Raw genomic sequence first — 21,510 nt, 5'->3', positions numbered from 1 at the left:
AGAAATCGCATGACAAATAAGATCAAATAAATTGCTGGAAAAATAAGAAAAATAAATTAAAAGATAGACTAATTTTGCATCCACTGTACCTTCTTTCCATTAACCAGCTAAACTACTACAACAAATACAAATTACCTCGCTCTTCCACCAGCTACAGCTACAAAATTTTCCGAATAAATAAATGTAACCCTAATAAAATAATATAACAATGAAAAGGTGTTAAAAATATGTATATAAATATGAAGTGTTTCAGCCATATAAACAACGTTTATAGAAATCATAATCTTAGGAAAACTCCGATAAAATAGTAATAGGAAATATTTTTACGCTAAATAGAATTGAATAGTAGTAAGAAATAGTCTTATTTCAAAATCCCCAATAGATTAGAAAATATTAATAGCAAGGTTTCTTCTTCTCTAACCTTAGGTAAATAAATAATAAAATTATTTCTATAGGAAACTGATTTGCATAAATTAATAAGTAATGGTAGAATAAATAATGGTAGGAACTATAAAAATAATTTAGAAATTAATAATAATAGCAATTATTATTAAGGAATTAATTTCTCTTGGAAATAATATAAAAATAAATATTCCAATTTACTCGATTTGTAGGAACATGCCGATTTTTAAGTGAGTCGACGCTCTTAAAGACCGGCTGTGCAAAACAAATTTAAAAATTCTTTATATGAAAAATAATTATTACATTTAAAATTTTGAAAAAATAAGTAAAATTTAAAAAATAAAAAAAAATTTTCTATATCTAAAAGTCTAAAATGTTGAAAAAAAATGGACTTATACAAAACAAAAAATATACGTAAACAATAATTATAACAATAAAAATAGCAAGGTCAACAGATCAAAAGCAAAGCAAACAACCTCTTTCACTACAATATCAAATAACAATAAAATATCAAAACAATTGAAAATATGACAAAAAGTCTTATACAATTGTTCACAAAACAATTATATAACACTTTTTTTTCTAAGGTGGATGGTGTAGCATTATACGTCACACACTGTATTGTATCATTATATGCCACACCTACTGTAACATACTTGCGGCTTTACGCATAACAAATTCAAATATATTTTAGTAATAATCATATTACAATTATTGAACTAACCCAGACGGCACGGAATGCCGAATATGAGACACATATCACAGTTAATAAATTATACATATAAACACACAACCCATTGTAATATACATACAAACATTCAACTAATTGTGGGAAAATACCAAAATATTCAAACTGAACTGCTGACGCTGCAAATTGTACAAAACTACATGTATGGAGTTATGCATACAAAACTACATGTATACAAAGACTGTATACAAACGTACATATGTACAAACGTACGTATGCATAAGCCATTTCCTATGTACTTATTTTTAGTTATTAAAAAAAAAAAAATAAATGTAAGGCGCGATAACCTCCGAAGAGATCTAAGGCCGAGCTTCTCTTCCAATTTGCGTCGTGCTCCTCTTGATTTTTCCCTACAAATTGGCCGGACGGGACCTACATGTTTTATGCCGACTCCGAACGGCATCTGCAAGGCAGATGAGTTTTCACTGAGAGCTTTTCATTTTTAGTTATTAGTATTAAGATATTTATGAATGTATAGGTTAAGTAAATTAGTATAAAAGACAATAATTTATTCAATAAAGCAGAGACTTAATGTCGCACAATCAAACGTGCAACGTCTTTCAATTACGAATATTTCACTATTTTTATTTGTTGTTTTTCGGCCTTCAATATTTAAATTATTAAATTTTTCGAGCTCAAGGCCACGCATAAATAAAAACCAAATATTTTATATCTTTCAATAAATATACTTGTTTAATGTTAATCGATATTTCGACCTCAATCTGAGATCATCCTCAGGACTGAAAAGATTACAAACAATAAAAACATCAAAAAGTGCATTTTACGTACATCCTTATAACACAACTTACACTCTTGGCTGTGCCTGATCGACTAATTTTAAAAGATTACATATTAAACGAATATAAACAATATAATGTAAACAAATAAATACCGTAAATATAAACAAATTTTGACAAAAACAACCATGTACAAATTTCTCCAACTGTACGTGGCGCTCAGCATACATATATATGTACATATATCAGCTACAGGTAAACTGTTGTTGTCTAACATTATAATACGAATATTGGTGGGACATTAAACTAACAAATTACTCTCAAAGTGCTTTTTTGTTTCTGCTTATTAGCTGCCTATAGGCCGAAGCACAATTTTCCGTGTCTGTTTTAAAATTTATCCGTTTTTCGCTCTCTATATTGATAATATGAAGCATTTCAAGTATGTATCTCTTGTTATATTGCTTCTCTTGTTGCAAAATTCTCACATTGTCTAAATCTGGACAATGTCCCGTAGCGCTACAATGATGTGTTAAGGCTGTTTTGTTATCGTTCAAATTATTTCTGTTTTTTATATTCGACTTGTGTCCGGAAATCATTGTCTTAAGCTTAGATTTAGTTGTCCCCACATATACTTTATTGCATAAGTGGGACCCGTCACCATTGCAATTAATTTGGTATATTACGTTGGATTTCTCGTATTTTTCAATCCTGCTTTTCATGTTGCTGTATATTTGTCGTAGAGTGTTGTCGTACGTGAAAGCTATTTGGAACTTGTCCCGGTCATATATATTTGAGTTCTTCAGTCTGTTGGACAAGCCTGGAATGTATGTGGCTGTCTTGAATATTTTCTTGGCATCCTGTCTGATCTCAGTAGTATTCTGTCTAGCGTAAAAAGCTCGTATGTAGCTATTGATTAAAGATAGAGGAAAATCGTTGTCTGTTAATATTTCCTTGATCAGGGCAACATTTTCTTCATGGTAACATGCGTCGCTAATAGATAGAACTTTTCTGACAAAGTTCTTTGCCGTGTTTACTATGATTCTTCTTTCATGCTTGGAATAAAAGTTTATTAATCTCCCAGACGCAGTGGGTTTTTTGTACCATTTGAATGTAAGTTTATTGTTATGTCTTATTACCATCGTATCTAAGAATGGTAATTTTCCGTCAACTTCTATCTCTGACGTGAAATTTATAGACTTCATGTAGCTGTTTAGAGTGGCCACCGTTTCTTGGACTTTATCTGTTTTGACGATAGCAAATATATCATCCACATATTTTGTTAGCAAACGTGGTTTATGTGGAAAATCTTCCATGAATTTGTTCAGCAATTCCTCCATTACAATATCTGCAATGACTGGCGATGCTGGGGATCCCATAGGCATTCCATAGCGCTGTTCATATATTTTGTCTCTAAATTTAAAATACCTGTTGTCCTTTATGCAGAATCGTACTACCCCAAGAAATAAGTCCTTCGTTAACGAAGTGTGGCTTTTTATCAAATCCCACTTATTCTCAATAATTTTCATCGCATGGTCTACTGGAACGCTAGGGAAAAGAGATACCACATCAAAAGAAACTAGACTTTCATCGTCATATATATATGTCTTTTTTATTTTGTCTTTAAACTCGATTGAGTCTTTTACGTTGAAAATGGAAGATTTTGTTATGTTCTTAAGAATGTTAGTGAGGTATTTACACATACTATATGATGGCGAATTTACTGACGAACATATTGGTCTCAATGGAATTCCTTCCTTGTGGATCTTCGGTAGACCATAGAGTCTCGGCGCATTAGCTGTTTTGCTTAGCAGACGGTATTTTTCACTCAGACTAATCATTTTGTTTTTAAACATCTTTTCGACAAATTCATTATTCTTTTCTTGGAGTTTGTTGGTGGGATCTCTTTTCAGAACTCTGTATGACGTGATGTCATTAACTATTTTCCCTAACTTCGTTTCATATTCAGATTTTTCCAAAACCACTGTAACATTACCTTTATCTGCACTGAGGACCAGTAGGTGTTTATTGTTACTGAGGAACTCTTTTGCTGAATGTAGGGTGTCTAAAACAAAATTATCTCTCGTATTATAATTTGGTCTTTTCAGGTGATCCCGTATTAATGTGGTTAAATTATTTCTTTCTGTCTCTTGTCTTTCTCTGTCTACGATGGTTTGTATACAGTCCTCTCCGTCTGCTATTATCTTAAAAAGTGGAAAATTTTTCGTTTTTGTTGGCAAAGCATATTTTGGACCTAACGAGAGAAGCCACTGAGTGTCAGCTGTGGGGCTACTCTGTATTGCGATGCGAATGGAAATTTTTTCGCATTTGCCTTATCGACACTCTGTAACTCAACTATCGCAACTGACATTTGACATTTTCGGATTTGCTTTTTCCCTTTCGCATTCATTTTTCCCTTTCGAATTGCGTACCCTCTGTATCGCGAAAGCGAATGTCAATTGCTCTGTAAATTCGAATCTGTCTTCCTACAACAAAACTCAGTCGCGCGGCAAAAAAATGTAAGTTTTTACCAAAAACTGTGTGCTGTTTTATTTTTTATGTTTATTTAAACACTTAATAAATAGTGTTGTTAATGTTTTTTAGGGAAAAATCTAAAATGAAGCACACGCAACAAAAACAATTCGAAGTGCTCGTGGACTTCATGAAGGCGCATCCCGACTTGTCGAAGGGATTACTAAAGTCCGCGAATGGTCGAAATGCTGCCTCAAATTTGTGGAAGAGGGTAACATCACAGCTAAATGCAGTTGGTCCACCATCCCGCGATGTTGCTGGTTGGAAAAAAGTAAGTACTTCTCGGTAGCTATTTATGTACATAGTTAAATGCAAAAAATTTTAGGTGTGGGCTGATTACAAAGTGCATCTAAAATCAAAAATCCGACGCAATAAGACAAGCGTTTCCGGAACTGGTGGGGGTCCGTCGGGGTTTGTGCCGTTAACACACCTAGAAGAAGAAGTAAGCAAGCTATTGAGTGCAGATAAGTCCATGAGCGGAACCATTAGCACCTCGAGGTTTGGTGCTAAGCCAAAGTCGGCTTCAATACAACCGAGGGAGAGTCCGGTGGCGCGACGTGAGAGTCCGGTGGTACGACGTGGGAGTCCGGTGGTACAACGTGGGAGTCCGGTAGCACGAGCAGACAGTTCCGCCGGGTCGGGGAACTCGTGCTCAGATAATGAACATACAGGCTCAGAAGAAAGCGAGCAAGAAGAGCTTCCCACTTGTTCGAACACCGCCAAAACTCCGCGCAGAAAGCAAAGTCTGTTGGAACATCAAGTGTCGAATCAAATCGAGTACCACAAGCGTTCAACAAATTTGCTGAACGAAATAAACTCGAACTTGATAAACATTTACAGCGAAATGAAAAAAAACGAGAGCTACAAGAATGCCGACTAAAGCTGGAGAGAGAAAGGTTCCTTTACCAGCAAACAGCAGACAATAAAAAAATTAAGATGAAGCTAACCAAACTAGAACTACAAAAGGAGGTCCTAGCTGTTGAAGCAAGTACCAACGCGTTGATCTCTAGCTCAAAGCGGCAGGCACAGTAAACCAAAAGAGGTGTTGTTTCACTATGTATATATACTAATAAGACCGTACCTATTTATAAAAAAATATGTGATTTTAAAAACATGATGCTAAATTTAATATTAATTACCAAATAATTAACCAAATGAATATAAAAGACTGTAAGAGTGTATAAACGTATGTGATAATGTGTACAATGTTGAAAGAAAAAGTCGGTACGCTTTATTTAATTTAATGACGTAAATTTATTGAAGTGAATTTAATTTTGATTTAATTGAATGCTTTTATGTTTAATTTAACTAAATATATTTACATATATATATTACATTAAAAAGTGAAAAATATTGTACCTTTTAATTTGAACCATACATACATATATGTATGTATTTACATTAAAAAATGAAAATTAAAAAATTAAAAAAAATGTACCTTTTAATGCCATAAGTGTATATGTGAACATGTGCGAATTTATTTTAATTTAATATTTTTATGTTTTGTATTCATTTTTTTACATCAAACATGTTTAAATTCACATAAATTTGTATACATATGTGTATGTAAAAACTATTTCAAAATACATGAACAAAAATAATTGAGCAATTCATATATTTTATTTCTTTAGTTTGGGTTTCTCGAGTTAACCATATTATTTTTAATTTGTTCCCTAATGTTTTTGGCGATGTTTGATAAATTTCGGCATTCTTGTGCATCGACATTGGCACTTGAAGGGTCATTTCGCTCGAAAACAATGTTTGAAGGATCTTCCAGTTTGTATAAAATGCAAATATTATGCAAAGCACAGCATACGTTTAGAATTTGAACCACTTTTTCGGGTGTATAATGCAACTCTCTTGCAGCTAAGAGGCATCTAAACCTGCCTTTTAATACTCCAAAAGTTCGTTCGATTAACGATCTTCCTTTGCCAAACTTATCATTAAAAAAAATTTCTTCAGAGCTCTCTGCTGCGTTTCTGTATGGTGTTAGCAGCCATGGCTCGAGGGGATATCCAGAATCTCCTATAATAAAGTAACATAAGTATGTGGTTAGAAAAACTGGGAAGCAAATCCTCAGGCGAAATACCTAAAGTATGTTAATCTTACCAAGAATTCTCACTTCTCTGTCTCCATTTTCAAAATTCGCCTTTAAGCAAGCACGCTCTGAAGATAGGCTCCAGACGTGGGAATCATGCGAAGCACCTCCAAACCTTCCATCTACTGCCCTTATGCACATTTTGTGGTCACAAATCTAAAATATATAAATACATAAATATGTAGTTGCATTTAAATGTGTATTTATAAATAATGCATCACTCTTACCACCATTGCATTAATGCTATGTTTGAGCTTACGGTTAAAATATAAATGCTCGTCTCGAGCCGGTCGTACCAATTGAATGTGAGTTCCATCGACCGCACCAATCACTCCTGGAATTCCGCAAGCCGAATAGAAACTTCTATTTGCTTCATTCTTTTCCGCTTCAGACAATGGAAACTCTATATGTTTTTTACATAGCACTTTTTCAATGGCGCTACACACCTCGAACATGCAACGGGAAAACGTTTGCTGGGCCATACCCGTGTGGCGATCTTGACCAATCAAGTGTTGATAGGCCCCCTGGCCAAGAAACTTCAATGTGCTCGACAACTTTAAAATGTTTGGAACTGCGGTTGACCTTTTTGGGCTCTTGAGTTCGCCGTTTATGCTATCTAGCACATATAAAAATGCATCCTTATTCAGGCGGAAATTTTTAACAAAACTAAACACAAAAAATAAACTTGCTATAGGTCACAAACTTACAAATTCATAGATTTTGCATACCTCTTATCACTAAGGTTCATTATATTGGAGCTATCACGAATAATTCGTCTTTCAATGCGCTCCTCGTTTGTGTCATCCCACAGTGCCACTGAATCCATTTTATAAACTTTTAAATCTTTATTGCAACTATTAATTTAAAACACAAGCCGAATTGAACGCGTTCCTAATCGCAACATACAATTGTTTATTTTTTTACTTTATTTGTTTTGTTCTTACATTCTTTGACATCTTCTAGCAGTAATGCCAACCCACACAGGAAAATACGCAAACAGCAAAAAGGCAACACTGTTAGCAATGCTATAGCAATACAGAGTACCATTTGCTTATCGACTCGGATTTGACAATCGCATCGAATTCGTTTTCGAATCGCAATACAGAGTAGCCCCCCTGGTATATTTGTTGATGTTGTGTTACAAAACCACTGGGGAATGTGTTTGATGTTTAGTAGTTGTTTTTGTTCGTCTTTAAGTCTATAAAATTTGTCCGTTTGTGTTTTCTTGATTTTTGTTGTAAGTTTGTTAGTTAGCAGAGTTTCACTCTCAAAAAATACGACGGAATCTTCCTCATTTAATTGTTGTTTTAAATTTGTTGTTAGTTTATTTACCTCCTTTTCCTTTTTCTTCCGAAGCTCGTGCTTGATTTTGATAATTATATTTAATAATTTCTTTTGGACTGTTACCAAATATGATGACGCTGCTTTGTTGATCTTTGATGAAATTTTCTCGTTATTGATGTTACATTCAAGGGTGTATACAATGTTTTTGGTGGCATTTTTGATGAAATTTGGTATTATGCCGCTCTTCCTGCATCTACCCAAAAACTTTATCGACTCCGTCAGCCCAATCAGTTGTTGTGTGTTATATTGATAACGTTTTTACGTTAACTTTGTCAGAAAAGTTCTATCTATTAGCGACGCATGTTACCATGAAGAAAATGTTGCCCTGATCAAGGAAATATTAACAGACAACGATTTTCCTCTATCTTTAATCAATAGCTACATACGAGCTTTTTACGCTAGACAGAATACTACTGAGATCAGACAGGATGCCAAGAAAATATTCAAGACAGCCACATACATTCCAGGCTTGTCCAACAGACTGAAGAACTCAAATATATATGACCGGGACAAGTTCCAAATAGCTTTCACGTACGACAACACTCTACGACAAATATACAGCAACATGAAAAGCAGGATTGAAAAATACGAGAAATCCAACGTAATATACCAAATTAATTGCAATGGTGACGGGTCCCACTTATGCAATAAAGTATATGTGGGGACAACTAAATCTAAGCTTAAGACAAGGATTTCCGGACACAAGTCGAATATAAAAAACAGAAATAATTTGAACGATAACAAAACAGCCTTAACACATCATTGTAGCGCTACGGGACATTGTCCAGATTTAGACAATGTGAGAATTTTGCAACAAGAGAAGCAATATAACAAGAGATACATACTTGAAATGCTTCATATTATCAATATAGAGAGCGAAAAACGGATAAATTTTAAAACACACACGGAAAATTGTGCTTCGGCCTATAGGCAGCTAATAAGCAGAAACAAAAAAGCGCTTTGAGAGTAATTTGTTAGTTTAATGTCCCACCAATATTCGTATTATAATGTTAGACAACAACAGTTTACCTGTAGCTGATATATGTACATATATATGTATGCTGAGCGCCACGTACAGTTGGAGAAATTTGTACATGGTTGTTTTTGTCAAAATTTGTTTATATTTACGGTATTTATTTGTTTACATTATATTGTTTATATTCGTTTAATATGTAATCTTTTAAAATTAGTCGATCAGGCACAGCCAAGAGTGTAAGTTGTGTTATAAGGATGTACGTAAAATGCACTTTTTGATGTTTTTATTGTTTGTAATCTTTTCAGTCCTGAGGATGATCTCAGATTGAGGTCGAAATATCGATTAAAATTAAACAAGTATATTTATTGAAAGATATAAAATATTTGGTTTTTATTTATGCGTGGCCTTGAGCTCGAAAAATTTAATAATTTAATATTTCACTATGCATTTACGTGTAAGTAAAATTTGTCAAAAAAAATGGGCCGGTTAAGTTATTATATCTCTTTAAAGTTTTTTTGTGCTCTAGCAATTGTTTTAGAACAATTTTTTAAGGATTTTGGTACAGACCAATATAGGTAAGTGGCAACAATGGGAAACAATATTTTATTTGAAATGAAAATGAGTGAGGCAGTAGTTCTCTCACCGTTTGGCGCGTACGAATATGTACATATGTAAATGAAACAAATGAGCAACGCGACAATGCAGTTTTGGAATTTCGAATTCAGTGGGGTTTGTGAACATAATGATTCCCACAGATGGCAATTTCGATATTTGCACAAATTTTCGAATTTACAAACAACTTTTTCTATTAATTATAAATAAATAGGGCAATATTTGTTAAAAAAAAATAGGCCTATGCACTGCGGTTGATCCACACGAATCGATTCTTATAACCTTTATATGATTTTACGTAGGCAAACTATGCGAAACAGCCTGTCAATTGATTGTATGGAAATTTTGTTAGCGTAATAATATATAGATAGTAGAGTAATATACGGCCTATGCAATATTTCGAACTAAATGGGAAAACGCTTTTGGGTCGTTTTTTTCGTTTAATATACAACGTGAAATTTGCCGATTCAATCAAGTTGCATTTAAATAATAATAAATTAAGTTGAAATAAAAGATAATATAATAAAATAAAATAAGAAATATCAAAATAAATTAGCATAAAAGACAATATACAAATTTTAATGTTATATCTTTGTAGCAAATTTATTTATTTTTTATTCAGTATAAGACGTGCTAATCTAAAATGAGCATAAAACCTGGAAATGCAAAGAACATTTTGGGGCAAATTTGCAATTAATTGTTACAAATAAATTTAGTGAGTTTGAACAAAAGTTAACTAATTATTTGTAATTTCATATGTTTTTGAAAGCAACTAAAATAAAAAGCAAAGAATCTGTTAAATAAAGACCTATGCATTTACGTGTAAGTAAAATTTGTCCAAAAAATGGGCCGGTTAAATTATTACTTCTCTTTAAAGTTTTTTTGTGAGCTAACAATTATTTTAGAACAATTTTTTAAGGATTTTGGTACAGACCAATATAGGTAAGTGGCAACAATGGGAAACAATATTTTATTTGAACTGAAAATGAGTGAGGCAGTAGTTCTCTCACCGTTTGGCGCGTACGAATATGTACATATGTAGATGAAACATTTGAGCAACGCGACAATGCGGCTTTTGGAATTTCGAATTCAACGAGGTTTGTGAACATAATGGGTCCTACAGATGGCAATTTCGAAATTTGAACAGATTTTCGAATTTACAAAAAAATTTTTCTATTAAGTATAAACAAATAGAGTAATATTTGTTAACAAAAATAGGCCTATGCACTGATCCATACGAATCGATTCATATAACTTTTATATGATTTTACGTATGCTAAATATGCGAAACAGCCTGCCAATTGATTGTATCGAAATTTTGTTAGTGTATTACTATATAGATAGTAGATTAATATACGGCCTGTGCAATATTTCGACCTAAAATAGAAAACGTTTTTGGGCCGTTTTTTTCCTTTAATATACAACGTGAAATTTTCCGATGCAATCAAGTTGCATTTAAATAATAATAAACTAAGTAGAAATAAAAGATAATATATAAAAATAAAAAAAATAAATATCAAAAAAAATTAGCAAGAAAGAGAATATACAAATTTTAATGTAATATCTTTGTAGCAAATTTATTTATTTTTTGTTGTATAAGACGTGCTATATTTAAATGAGCATAAAATCTGGAAATGCAAAAAACATTTTGGGGCAAATTTGCAATTAATTGTTACAAATAAATTTTAAGTATGTTTGTGTGCTAACAATTATTTTAGAACAATTTTTTAAGGAGTTTGGTATAGACCAATATAGGTAAGTGGCAACAATGGGAAACAATATTTTATTTGAACTGAAAATGGGTGAGGCAGTAGTTCTCTCATCGTTTGGCGCGTACGAATATGTACATATGTAGATGAAACATTAGAGCAACGCGACAATGCAGCTTTTGGAATTTCGAATTCGGCGGGGTTTGTGAACATAATGGGTCCTACAGATGGCAATTTCGAAATTTGCACAGATTTTCGAATTTACAAAAAAATTTTTCTATTAAGTATAAACAAATAGAGTAATATTTGTTAACAAAAATAGGACTATGCACTGCGGTTGATCTATACGAATCGATTCATATAACTTTTATATGATTTTACGTATGCTAACTATGCGAAACAGCCTGCCAATTGATTGTATCGAAATTTTGTTAGCGTATTACTATATAGATAGTAGATTAATATACGGCCTGTGCAATATTTCGACCTAAAATCGAAAACGTTTTTGGGCCGTTTTTTTCCTTTAATATACAACGTGAAATTTTCCGATGCAATCAAGTTGCATTTAAATAATAATAAACTAAGTAGAAATAAAAGGTAATATATAAAAATAAAAAAAATAAATATCAAAATAAATTAGCAAGAAAGAGAATATACAAATTTTAATGTAATATCTTTGTAGCAAATTTATTTATTTTTTGTTCGGTATAAGACGTGCTATATCTAAAATGAGCATAAAATCTGGAAATGCAAAAAACATTTTGAGTCAGATTTGCAATTAATTGTTATAAATAAATTAATTTAGTCAGTTTGAACAAAATTTGACTCATTATTTGTGATTTCATGTTTTTTTGAAAGCAACTAAAATAAAAAACAAAGAATCTGTTAAATAAAGACCTATGCATTTACGTGTAAGTAAAATTTGTCCAAAAAATGGGCCGGTTAAGTTATTACTTCTCTTTAAAGTTTTTTTGTGAGCTAACAATTATTTTAGAACAATTTTATAAGGATTTTGGTACAGACCAATATAGGTAAGTGGCAACAATGGGAAACTATATTTTATTTGAACTGAAAATGAGTGAGGCAGTAGTTCTCTCGCCGTTTGGCGCGTACGAATATGTACATATGAAACATTTGAGCAACGCGACAATGCGGCTTTTAGAATTTCGAATTCAGCGGGGTTTGTGAACATAATGGGTCCTACAGATGGCAATTTCGATATTTGCACAGATTTTCGAATTTACAAAAAACTTTTTCTATTAATTATAAACAAATAGAGTAATATTTGTTAAGAAAAAAGTCTATGCACTGCGGTTGATCCATACGAATCGATTCTTATAACTTTTATATGATTTTACGTATGCTAACTATGCGAAACAGCCTGTCAATTGATTGTATGGAAATTTTGTTAGCGTATTAATATATAGATAGTAGAGTAATATACGGCCTATGCAACATTTCGATGTAAAATCTACAACGTTTTTGGGTCGTTTTTTTCGTTTAATATACAACGTGAAATTTTCCGATGCAATCAAGTTGCATTTGAATAATAATAAACTAAGTTGAAATAAAATATAATATAATAAAATCAAATAAGAAATATCAAAATAAATTAGCATAAAAGACAATATACAAATTTTAATGTTATATCTTTGTAGCATATTTATTTATTTTAAATTTGTCCAAAAAATGGGCCGGTTAAATTATTACTTCTCTTTAAAGTTTTTTTGTGAGCTAACAATTATTTTAGAACAATTTTTTAAGGATTTTGGTACAGACCAATATAGGTAAGTGGCAACAATGGGAAACAATATTTTATTTGAACTGAAAATGAGTGAGGCAGTAGTTCTCTCACCGTTTGGCGCGTACGAATATGTACATATGTAGATGAAAAATTTGAGCAACGCGACAATGCGGCTTTTGGAATTTCGAATTCAACGAGGTTTGTGAACATAATGGGTCCTACAGATGGCAATTTCGAAATTTGAACAGATTTTCGAATTTACAAAAAAATTTTTCTATTAAGTATAAACAAATAGAGTAATATTTGTTAACAAAAATAGGCCTATGCACTGATCCATACGAATCGATTCATATAACTTTTATATGATTTTACGTATGCTAAATATGCGAAACAGCCTGCCAATTGATTGTATCGAAATTTTGTTAGTGTATTACTATATAGATAGTAGATTAATATACGGCCTGTGCAATATTTCGACCTAAAATAGAAAACGTTTTTGGGCCGTTTTTTTCCTTTAATATACAACGTGAAATTTTCCGATGCAATCAAGTTGCATTTAAATAATAATAAACTAAGTAGAAATAAAAGATAATATATAAAAATAAAAAAAATAAATATCAAAAAAAATTAGCAAGAAAGAGAATATACAAATTTTAATGTAATATCTTTGTAGCAAATTTATTTATTTTTTGTTGTATAAGACGTGCTATATTTAAATGAGCATAAAATCTGGAAATGCAAAAAACATTTTGGGGCAAATTTGCAATTAATTGTTACAAATAAATTTTAAGTATGTTTGTGTGCTAACAATTATTTTAGAACAATTTTTTAAGGAGTTTGGTATAGACCAATATATGTAAGTGGCAACAATGGGAAACAATATTTTATTTGAACTGAAAATGGGTGAGGCAGTAGTTCTCTCATCGTTTGGCGCGTACGAATATGTACATATGTAGATGAAACATTAGAGCAACGCGACAATGCAGCTTTTGGAATTTCGAATTCAGCGGGGTTTGTGAACATAATGGGTCCTACAGATGGCAATTTCGAAATTTGCACAGATTTTCGAATTTACAAAAAAATTTTTCTATTAAGTATAAACAAATAGAGTAATATTTGTTAACAAAAATAGGACTATGCACTGCGGTTGATCTATACGAATCGATTCATATAACTTTTATATGATTTTACGTATGCTAACTATGCGAAACAGCCTGCCAATTGATTGTATCGAAATTTTGTTAGCGTATTACTATATAGATAGTAGATTAATATACGGCCTGTGCAATATTTCGACCTAAAATCGAAAACGTTTTTGGGCCGTTTTTTTCCTTTAATATACAACGTGAAATTTTCCGATGCAATCAAGTTGCATTTAAATAATAATAAACTAAGTAGAAATAAAAGGTAATATATAAAAATAAAAAAAATAAATATCAAAATAAATTAGCAAGAAAGAGAATATACAAATTTTAATGTAATATCTTTGTAGCAAATTTATTTATTTTTTGTTCGGTATAAGACGTGCTATATCTAAAATGAGCATAAAATCTGGAAATGCAAAAAACATTTTGAGTCAGATTTGCAATTAATTGTTATAAATAAATTAATTTAGTCAGTTTGAACAAAATTTGACTCATTATTTGTGATTTCATGTTTTTTTGAAAGCAACTAAAATAAAAAACAAAGAATCTGTTAAATAAAGACCTATGCATTTACGTGTAAGTAAAATTTGTCCAAAAAATGGGCCGGTTAAGTTATTACTTCTCTTTAAAGTTTTTTTGTGAGCTAACAATTATTTTAGAACAATTTTATAAGGATTTTGGTACAGACCAATATAGGTAAGTGGCAACAATGGGAAACTATATTTTATTTGAACTGAAAATGAGTGAGGCAGTAGTTCTCTCGCCGTTTGGCGCGTACGAATATGTACATATGAAACATTTGAGCAACGCGACAATGCGGCTTTTAGAATTTCGAATTCAGCGGGGTTTGTGAACATAATGGGTCCTACAGATGGCAATTTCGATATTTGCACAGATTTTCGAATTTACAAAAAACTTTTTCTATTAATTATAAACAAATAGAGTAATATTTGTTAAGAAAAAAGTCTATGCACTGCGGTTGATCCATACGAATCGATTCTTATAACTTTTATATGATTTTACGTATGCTAACTATGCGAAACAGCCTGTCAATTGATTGTATGGAAATTTTGTTAGCGTATTAATATATAGATAGTAGAGTAATATACGGCCTATGCAACATTTCGATGTAAAATCTACAACGTTTTTGGGTCGTTTTTTTCGTTTAATATACAACGTGAAATTTTCCGATGCAATCAAGTTGCATTTGAATAATAATAAACTAAGTTGAAATAAAATATAATATAATAAAATCAAATAAGAAATATCAAAATAAATTAGCATAAAAGACAATATACAAATTTTAATGTTATATCTTTGTAGCATATTTATTTATTTTTTATTCAGTATAAGACGTGCTAATCTAAAATGAGCATAAAACCTGGAAATGCAAAAAACATTTTGGGGCAAATTTGCAATTAATTGTTACAAATAAATTTAGTGAGTTTGAACAAAAGTTACCTAATTATTTGTGATTTCATATGTTTTTGAAAGCAACTAAAATAAAAAACAATGAATCTGTTAAATAAAGACCTATGCATTTACGTGTAAGTAAAATTTGTCCAAAAAATGGGCCGGTTAAGTTATTACTTCTCTTTAGAGTTTTTTTGTGAGCTAACAATTATTTTAGAACAATTTTTTAAGGATTTTGGTACAGACCAATATAGGTAAGTGGCAACAATGGGAAACAATATTTTATTTGATCTGAAAATGAGTGAGGCAGTAGTTCTCTCACCGTTTGGCGCGTACGAATATGTACATTTGTAGATGAAACATTTGAGCAACGCGACAATGCAGATTTTGTAATTTCGAATTCAGCGGGGTTTGTGAACATAATGAGGCCTACAGATGGCAATTTCGATATTTGCACAAATTTTCGAATTTACAAACAACTTTTTCTATCAATTATAAATAAATAGGGTAATATTTGTTAACAAAAATAGGCCTATGCACTGCGGTTGATCCATACGAATCGATTCATAAAACTTTTATATGATTTTACGTAGGCAAACTATGCGAAACAGCCTGTCAATTGATTGTATGGAAATTTTGTTAGCGTAATAATATATAGATAGTAGAGTAATATACGGCCTATGCAATATTTCGACCTAAAATGGAAAACGCTTTTGGGTCGTTTTTTTCGTTTAATATACAACGTGAAATTTGCCGATTCAATCAAGTTGCATTTAAATAATAATAAATTAAGGCGAAATAAAAGATAATATAATAAAATAAAATAAGAAATATCAAAATAAATTAGCATAAAAGACAATATTCAAATTTTAATGTTATATCTTTTGTTATGAACTAGTGGACAGGGTGGAAAAAGGAAACGATTGAGGGTCGTCTAGAAGGGCCGGTTAAGTCTTGTCCTACGACTGCCGCGTGTGCACTGGCTCGTTCCCGGAGCTTCAGCCTGGGGCAGGGTATTAAACAGCTGCAGGACCCAGACACCTTCTCCCTAATCCCTAGCCCTAACAAGACAAAATATAATATTGCACACGACTCAAAAAAAACACCCATCAACTTACCCATTGACATCCATACTTACTCCTTCAGAGCTTCGACGCCCATCACCTTGCAGCACATGTAGATGGCTTGGCTGCTCTAGACCCACCCAACCATGGCCTTTACGGTGGTTAAAAAGGCCCCAATAAACCCACTCTCACTATCCTTAATCAGACCAAACTAATAGATTTATGTACTCATGTTAACAATATTTTTATTACAATTCAAAGCATGATTCATCTTAACATTATAAGTAAAGATAAGGAGTCAAAGCTATCTTATAAGTTGTACAAACTACCAATCCAAAAGTTAGAAAAAAAATTACATTACTTAACTTCTAGCAATTTTTGTTTGGGGGTACTTAAATGCAAATCCCTAACCTACCTCAACAGCTGATCTGTATATGTATGGTCATTGAACTATCTTTTTCAAGAGAATGGAAGATCATATGTACAGGTTACATATTCATTCACATACATATGCTTGCGGAGGGCCAAAAAAAAAAAAAAAACTGATATGTATGTAGCTGGGATTGATGACTTTGTCATCAAAAGAAAATAGGTGGAAAAAGAGAAAAAAAAACCACTTGTTGATCACTAACTTTGGCAATCGCAACTAGAGAAAGAAACTCATCCATATGTACATATGTATGTATATATGTATGAATATACAGGTTCTCACTCAAATCATTCCGGTCAAATGAGAGTATTAGCTAAAGTAACCAAAGCTAGGCACACTATAGTCAGGTGTGTAACCACACGTAGATGTATGCGTAAATATGTACATAAATCAAAGCGACTTAATATTTTATTTGTTTACAAAATAAAACATAATAACCATGTTACTTACATGTGGAGCATTTCGACGTAGCGTTGAGGCCTCCTCGCTGTGACGTAGTGCTGAAAATGAATGCGTTATCCCGCCTAACTCTCTAATAATTACTGCTTCGAGGAACTAGTTATTACTTTCTTTTAAATCAAATAGTGGTTCTTCTTAGGTATTTCTTCCTTATATGACGAAATTTCGCAACATAACGAAGAGATTAAAAAGAAACAATATTTATCCCTTGGAAAATTCGAGTAGTTTCGTGGCCATTTTTATTTACGCCACTGTAACTACTTATTTGAGTGAGCGCCGAGTGAGTGAAAAACTCGAAGCGCTAAACAAAACAAAGTTTAAAACAAAAATATTTGTATGAGAAAGAAGCAAAAAAAAACTTCGATTTCTCATTTAATATTAAATATGTATGTACATGGGTATGTAACCTATAAGAAAAAAACCAACAAAAACAATAAAGATATTGTGTGAGGGAGGCTAGTGATTACACTTGTTCTTGATGGACAAAATCTGAAGCATCGCTCTGAAAGAAAAATGGTCTATTATCCATGCGAACTTACATGCGTATTTTTATATGTTACAATGAATTACAATGTTCCGTGATGAAAAAGTCTTTGAAAATCCTAAATATAGAATTTGATATTTGTATGAAACCTTTTTGAGCAAACTTAAACTTAAAATGTATTTTATTAAACTCAAATGGGTAAGACTTAAACAACGCCGTATTAAAGTCTTTGAAAATTCGAAATGTAAGCTTGGAATTTGTTTTCGAAATCGGGTTCTAAATTTAAGGCAACGTTTTTGGAATTGCAACTAAAATTTATAAAATCTCATCATTTACGCTGCTATTTATTTGCTTACAAGCATACATATACCCTCACAAAACTAGGCACAGCAATTTTTAAGTTCGCCACTTTGTTCACGTATTCTCGGGATGCTCAAGCAAGACATTGCAAAGTTCAAATGGCTATAGCAAAAGATGCGACTTGAGAATGCGGCTGGCTTTTGAATTTTCATTACACGGGTCCTTATCTATGAACCAAAGTTGAGGTTATCCCATCAACAGACAATGCATTGGGATTTTAGGTATGCAACGAGAACATCAATGTAGCTCGGAAGATTCTATTAAAAGAAACAAAAGTTTTCATGCCCAAACTCGATTATTTAGCACCATCCTTTGATTAGAAATTAATTTGTCGTCAGCGAAACTACACAGCTAGGATACGGCTCCTGGTGGTCCAGCGGCGATAGGTGGCCTCGTGGCATGCACCTTGGATGGATCTCTTGATATTTGCAAGTCGGCTTAGCGTGGGATCAGTGGAGATGATTTTAGGCAGCGAAACCGATTGTAGATTACGCGTAGGTATACTTTTTACCCTTTACTTGCGGTCTTAAATAAACTTTGCGCACGCGGGCAGATAGAATTAATTAGAAAGCACACTTGTGTTTACATATGTATATATAAAAAAACAAATTCGCCTAATCTCCACTGATCTTACCTCCTCGATATCTCGTTCAGAAAGAAGGACTCAAAAAACATGTTTCCTTCCGGAAGTCTAGCTATGCTCTTTTCTGACAGCTAGCAGTCAGTCGTTTTTGAAGTGGTATCAAATGATACAAAGGAAGTGTTCTGAACGTGGTGTGGTGAGTAACTTTCTTGCACCGGAATGTATACACCGGAAGTGAAAAGTACTCAAACACGTACCCGATATTATTTTAGATATAAAATTATATTAAATGGAGGAATTGTGACTTTGCCAGGTACACCAGTACACCCCCCCCCCCCCCCCCCACCAAGAGTGTTGGTGCGTTGTTTTTATCTTCTTGAAGATCTTTGCGATGATACATTCCCCGCCTTCCACTAGCTACATCCTCAAGCTCATATATACAATTTCCTTTTACATTTACGACTTTTGCTTTTATGAATTTTGGTGCAAGTTTGGCGCAGTATTTCTTCGTGGCATCGCTTAAGATAAAATTCCGACGAAAAAGAGTTTCGCCAACTTTAAAGGCTTTCGTAGTGCTCCGGAGGTTGTAGCGTTTGGCTGTAGATTCGAACGCTGGGCTAATATTTTTCATAATCGTATCACGTATACAGTTTAAGCGACCTGCTCTACTTCGCACATTCTCGTCAAGCGTTCCCAGTTCCCGTAGCAGTTTATAATCATTTCCGTGTGAGATCATTTGCTGGCCGAAAAGTGCAAAATACGGTGAACATCTAATAGTCTGGTGGTAAGAGCTCCTGAGAGCTTCGGCAATGTCTCCTAAATGCTCATCCCAAAGTCCCTGGTCATGTTTGAGGTACGACCTAATGCCAGTTATGATGGACCGATTTACTCTTTCACTCGCGTTAGCCTGTGGGCTATATAAAGCAGTACATATATGTTTCACTCCACGGTCTGCTAAAAATGTGTTGAATTGTTTCGATCTAAACTGTTGGCCATTATCTGTTAGGACAATTTCAGGAGTTCCAAAGAGGCTAAATACTTCCCGCAGATACTCTCGAATTGGTGTGGTGCTAAAATTTCTAACAAGCTTTAATAAGGGATATTTTGTTAGGGCATCGAGAATAGTCAGTACGCCAATATTACCCTGTTTCGATCGTGGATAAGGTCGTATCAGGTCAATGTAAAGTTTCTGGAAGGGTCGCTGAACGATGTACTGCGTAGACATAGGGGGACGTAGAGTAGTATTTGGTGATTTACACTGCCGACATGTATCACATTGCTCGACATATAATTTTACGTTCGCTGCCATGTTGGGCCAGTAAAAGTTAAGCCGCAATCGTTCCAATGTCTTAGCCACACCTCCATGGCATTTGTTTGGGGGGCAGTGGGCATTGTCAATCACCGAACTGGTAAGAGTTTTTGGAATCCACAGCTTCCAGTTGAAAGCTTCTCGATCGACGTTACCATTAGGATGATCTGTGCGTTTATACACCTTGTTGTCCAGTACCTGGAAGTCCGGAAGCCGAGTTTTGTGGGTTTGAACGTGTTGTACAAGCTTATTGTACTCTTCCGACAAAAACTCGGGTGAGCTAAGATCCACCAGTGGGCGGACTTCTAGTTCAGTTATTTCGTCGAAGTTCTGGCGCGATAAACTATCCGGGACCACATTAAGCGAACCTTTGCGATGCTCTATTTTAAACCTAAAGCCCTGTAGTTTTAATGCCCATCGAGCCAGTCTACTTGACAAATCCGTCTGTCGCATGAGCCATTGCAAGCTGGCGTGGTCGGTTATGATGGTAAAGTCCTGACCCTCTACATAGGCTCTAAATTTCTTGAGGCTGAGAATTGCAGCAAGACACTCCAGTTCCGTCACACTATAATTCGTCTGAGCCTGGTTCAGCTTCTGAGAAAAGTAGGCAATAGGGACTTTTGTTCCTTCATCATTTCTGTGTGCCAAAACAGCACCAACACCAAGCTTACTAGCATGACACTGGATGATAAACGGCTTATCGTAGTCCGGGCTTGCTAAGACAGGAGCGGTACACAACATATTTTTGAGTTTGTCGAACGATTTCTGGGCCTCCTCGTTCCATGTGAAATTTTTGCTCTTTTTAAGCAAATTTGTTAAAGGTGTGGTAATGGCTGCGAAATTATCCACAAAACGTCGGTACCAGCCGGCCATTCCGAGGAACCTTCGCAATTGCTTACAGTGTTTGGAAAGGGATAGGTCGTTACGGCAGAAATTTTGTCGGGGTCAGTGCGAAGCGTACCATTCCTTACTATGTAGCCGAGGTATTTAACTTCGCGAATGCAAAATGAGCTTTTTCCCACGTTTATAGTTAGGCCCGCTTTCTTTAAGTATTAAGCAACCTCTGCGAGAACGGACATGTGGTTTTCGAAAGTCTCTGATAGAATCAAGAGATCATCCAAATAAACAAAAACTTGATTTTTCAATTGAGGAGGGATTACGCGATCCATTAGTCGACAACGCGCCTGTGGAGAATTACATAGACCGAAAGGCATAACGCGGTATCGATAAAGCGGACGATTAGGGACAGTAAAACTGGTGTAATCTCGGGAGCTTTCCGCTAAGGGAATTTGCCAGAAGGCACGACGTAAGTCGAGGGAACTAATAAATTCAGCCTTTGGTAATCTGCTTAATATACCATCAAT

The 21,510-nt window shown here is 33.6% G+C and overlaps 2 protein-coding genes across 7 annotated transcripts in view; both read right to left on the bottom strand.

Annotated features, from left to right (window-relative positions):
• The window catches only part of Gyf (GIGYF family protein Gyf), a 955,717-nt gene that overhangs the window by 142,628 nt on the left and 791,579 nt on the right, over positions 1-21,510 (bottom strand). The gene's annotated exons all lie outside the window — the stretch shown is intronic.
• Positions 6,044-7,568, bottom strand: LOC137234716 (putative nuclease HARBI1). The gene is made up of 4 exons (XM_067758176.1): positions 7,243-7,568; positions 6,742-7,180; positions 6,526-6,670; positions 6,044-6,441 (listed from the first exon to the last, which is right to left on the bottom strand). Exons 1-4 carry the CDS (start codon positions 7,338-7,340, stop codon positions 6,044-6,046), a joined length of 1,080 nt encoding a protein of 359 aa, XP_067614277.1. The 5' UTR covers positions 7,341-7,568.

The sequence above is a fragment of the Eurosta solidaginis genome, chromosome X (genome assembly GCF_040869045.1).
Source record: "Eurosta solidaginis isolate ZX-2024a chromosome X, ASM4086904v1, whole genome shotgun sequence".
In the NCBI taxonomy this organism is placed as follows: Eukaryota; Metazoa; Arthropoda; class Insecta; order Diptera; family Tephritidae; genus Eurosta; species Eurosta solidaginis.
Note: the sequence above shows the minus strand (reverse complement) of the source record. Positions and strands in the feature narration are given on the sequence as shown.

Coding starts and splice junctions, on each gene's coding strand:
- LOC137234716 (XM_067758176.1), bottom strand. CDS start 7,340: ATGGATTCAGTGGCACTGTGGGATGACACAAACGAGGAGCGCATTGAA. Junction 7,181..7,242: donor ATGAACCTTAGTGATAAGAG/GTATGCAAAATC, acceptor TTTTGTGTTTAG/TTTTGTTAAAAATTTCCGCC. Junction 6,671..6,741: donor ATAGCATTAATGCAATGGTG/GTAAGAGTGATG, acceptor TATATATTTTAG/ATTTGTGACCACAAAATGTG.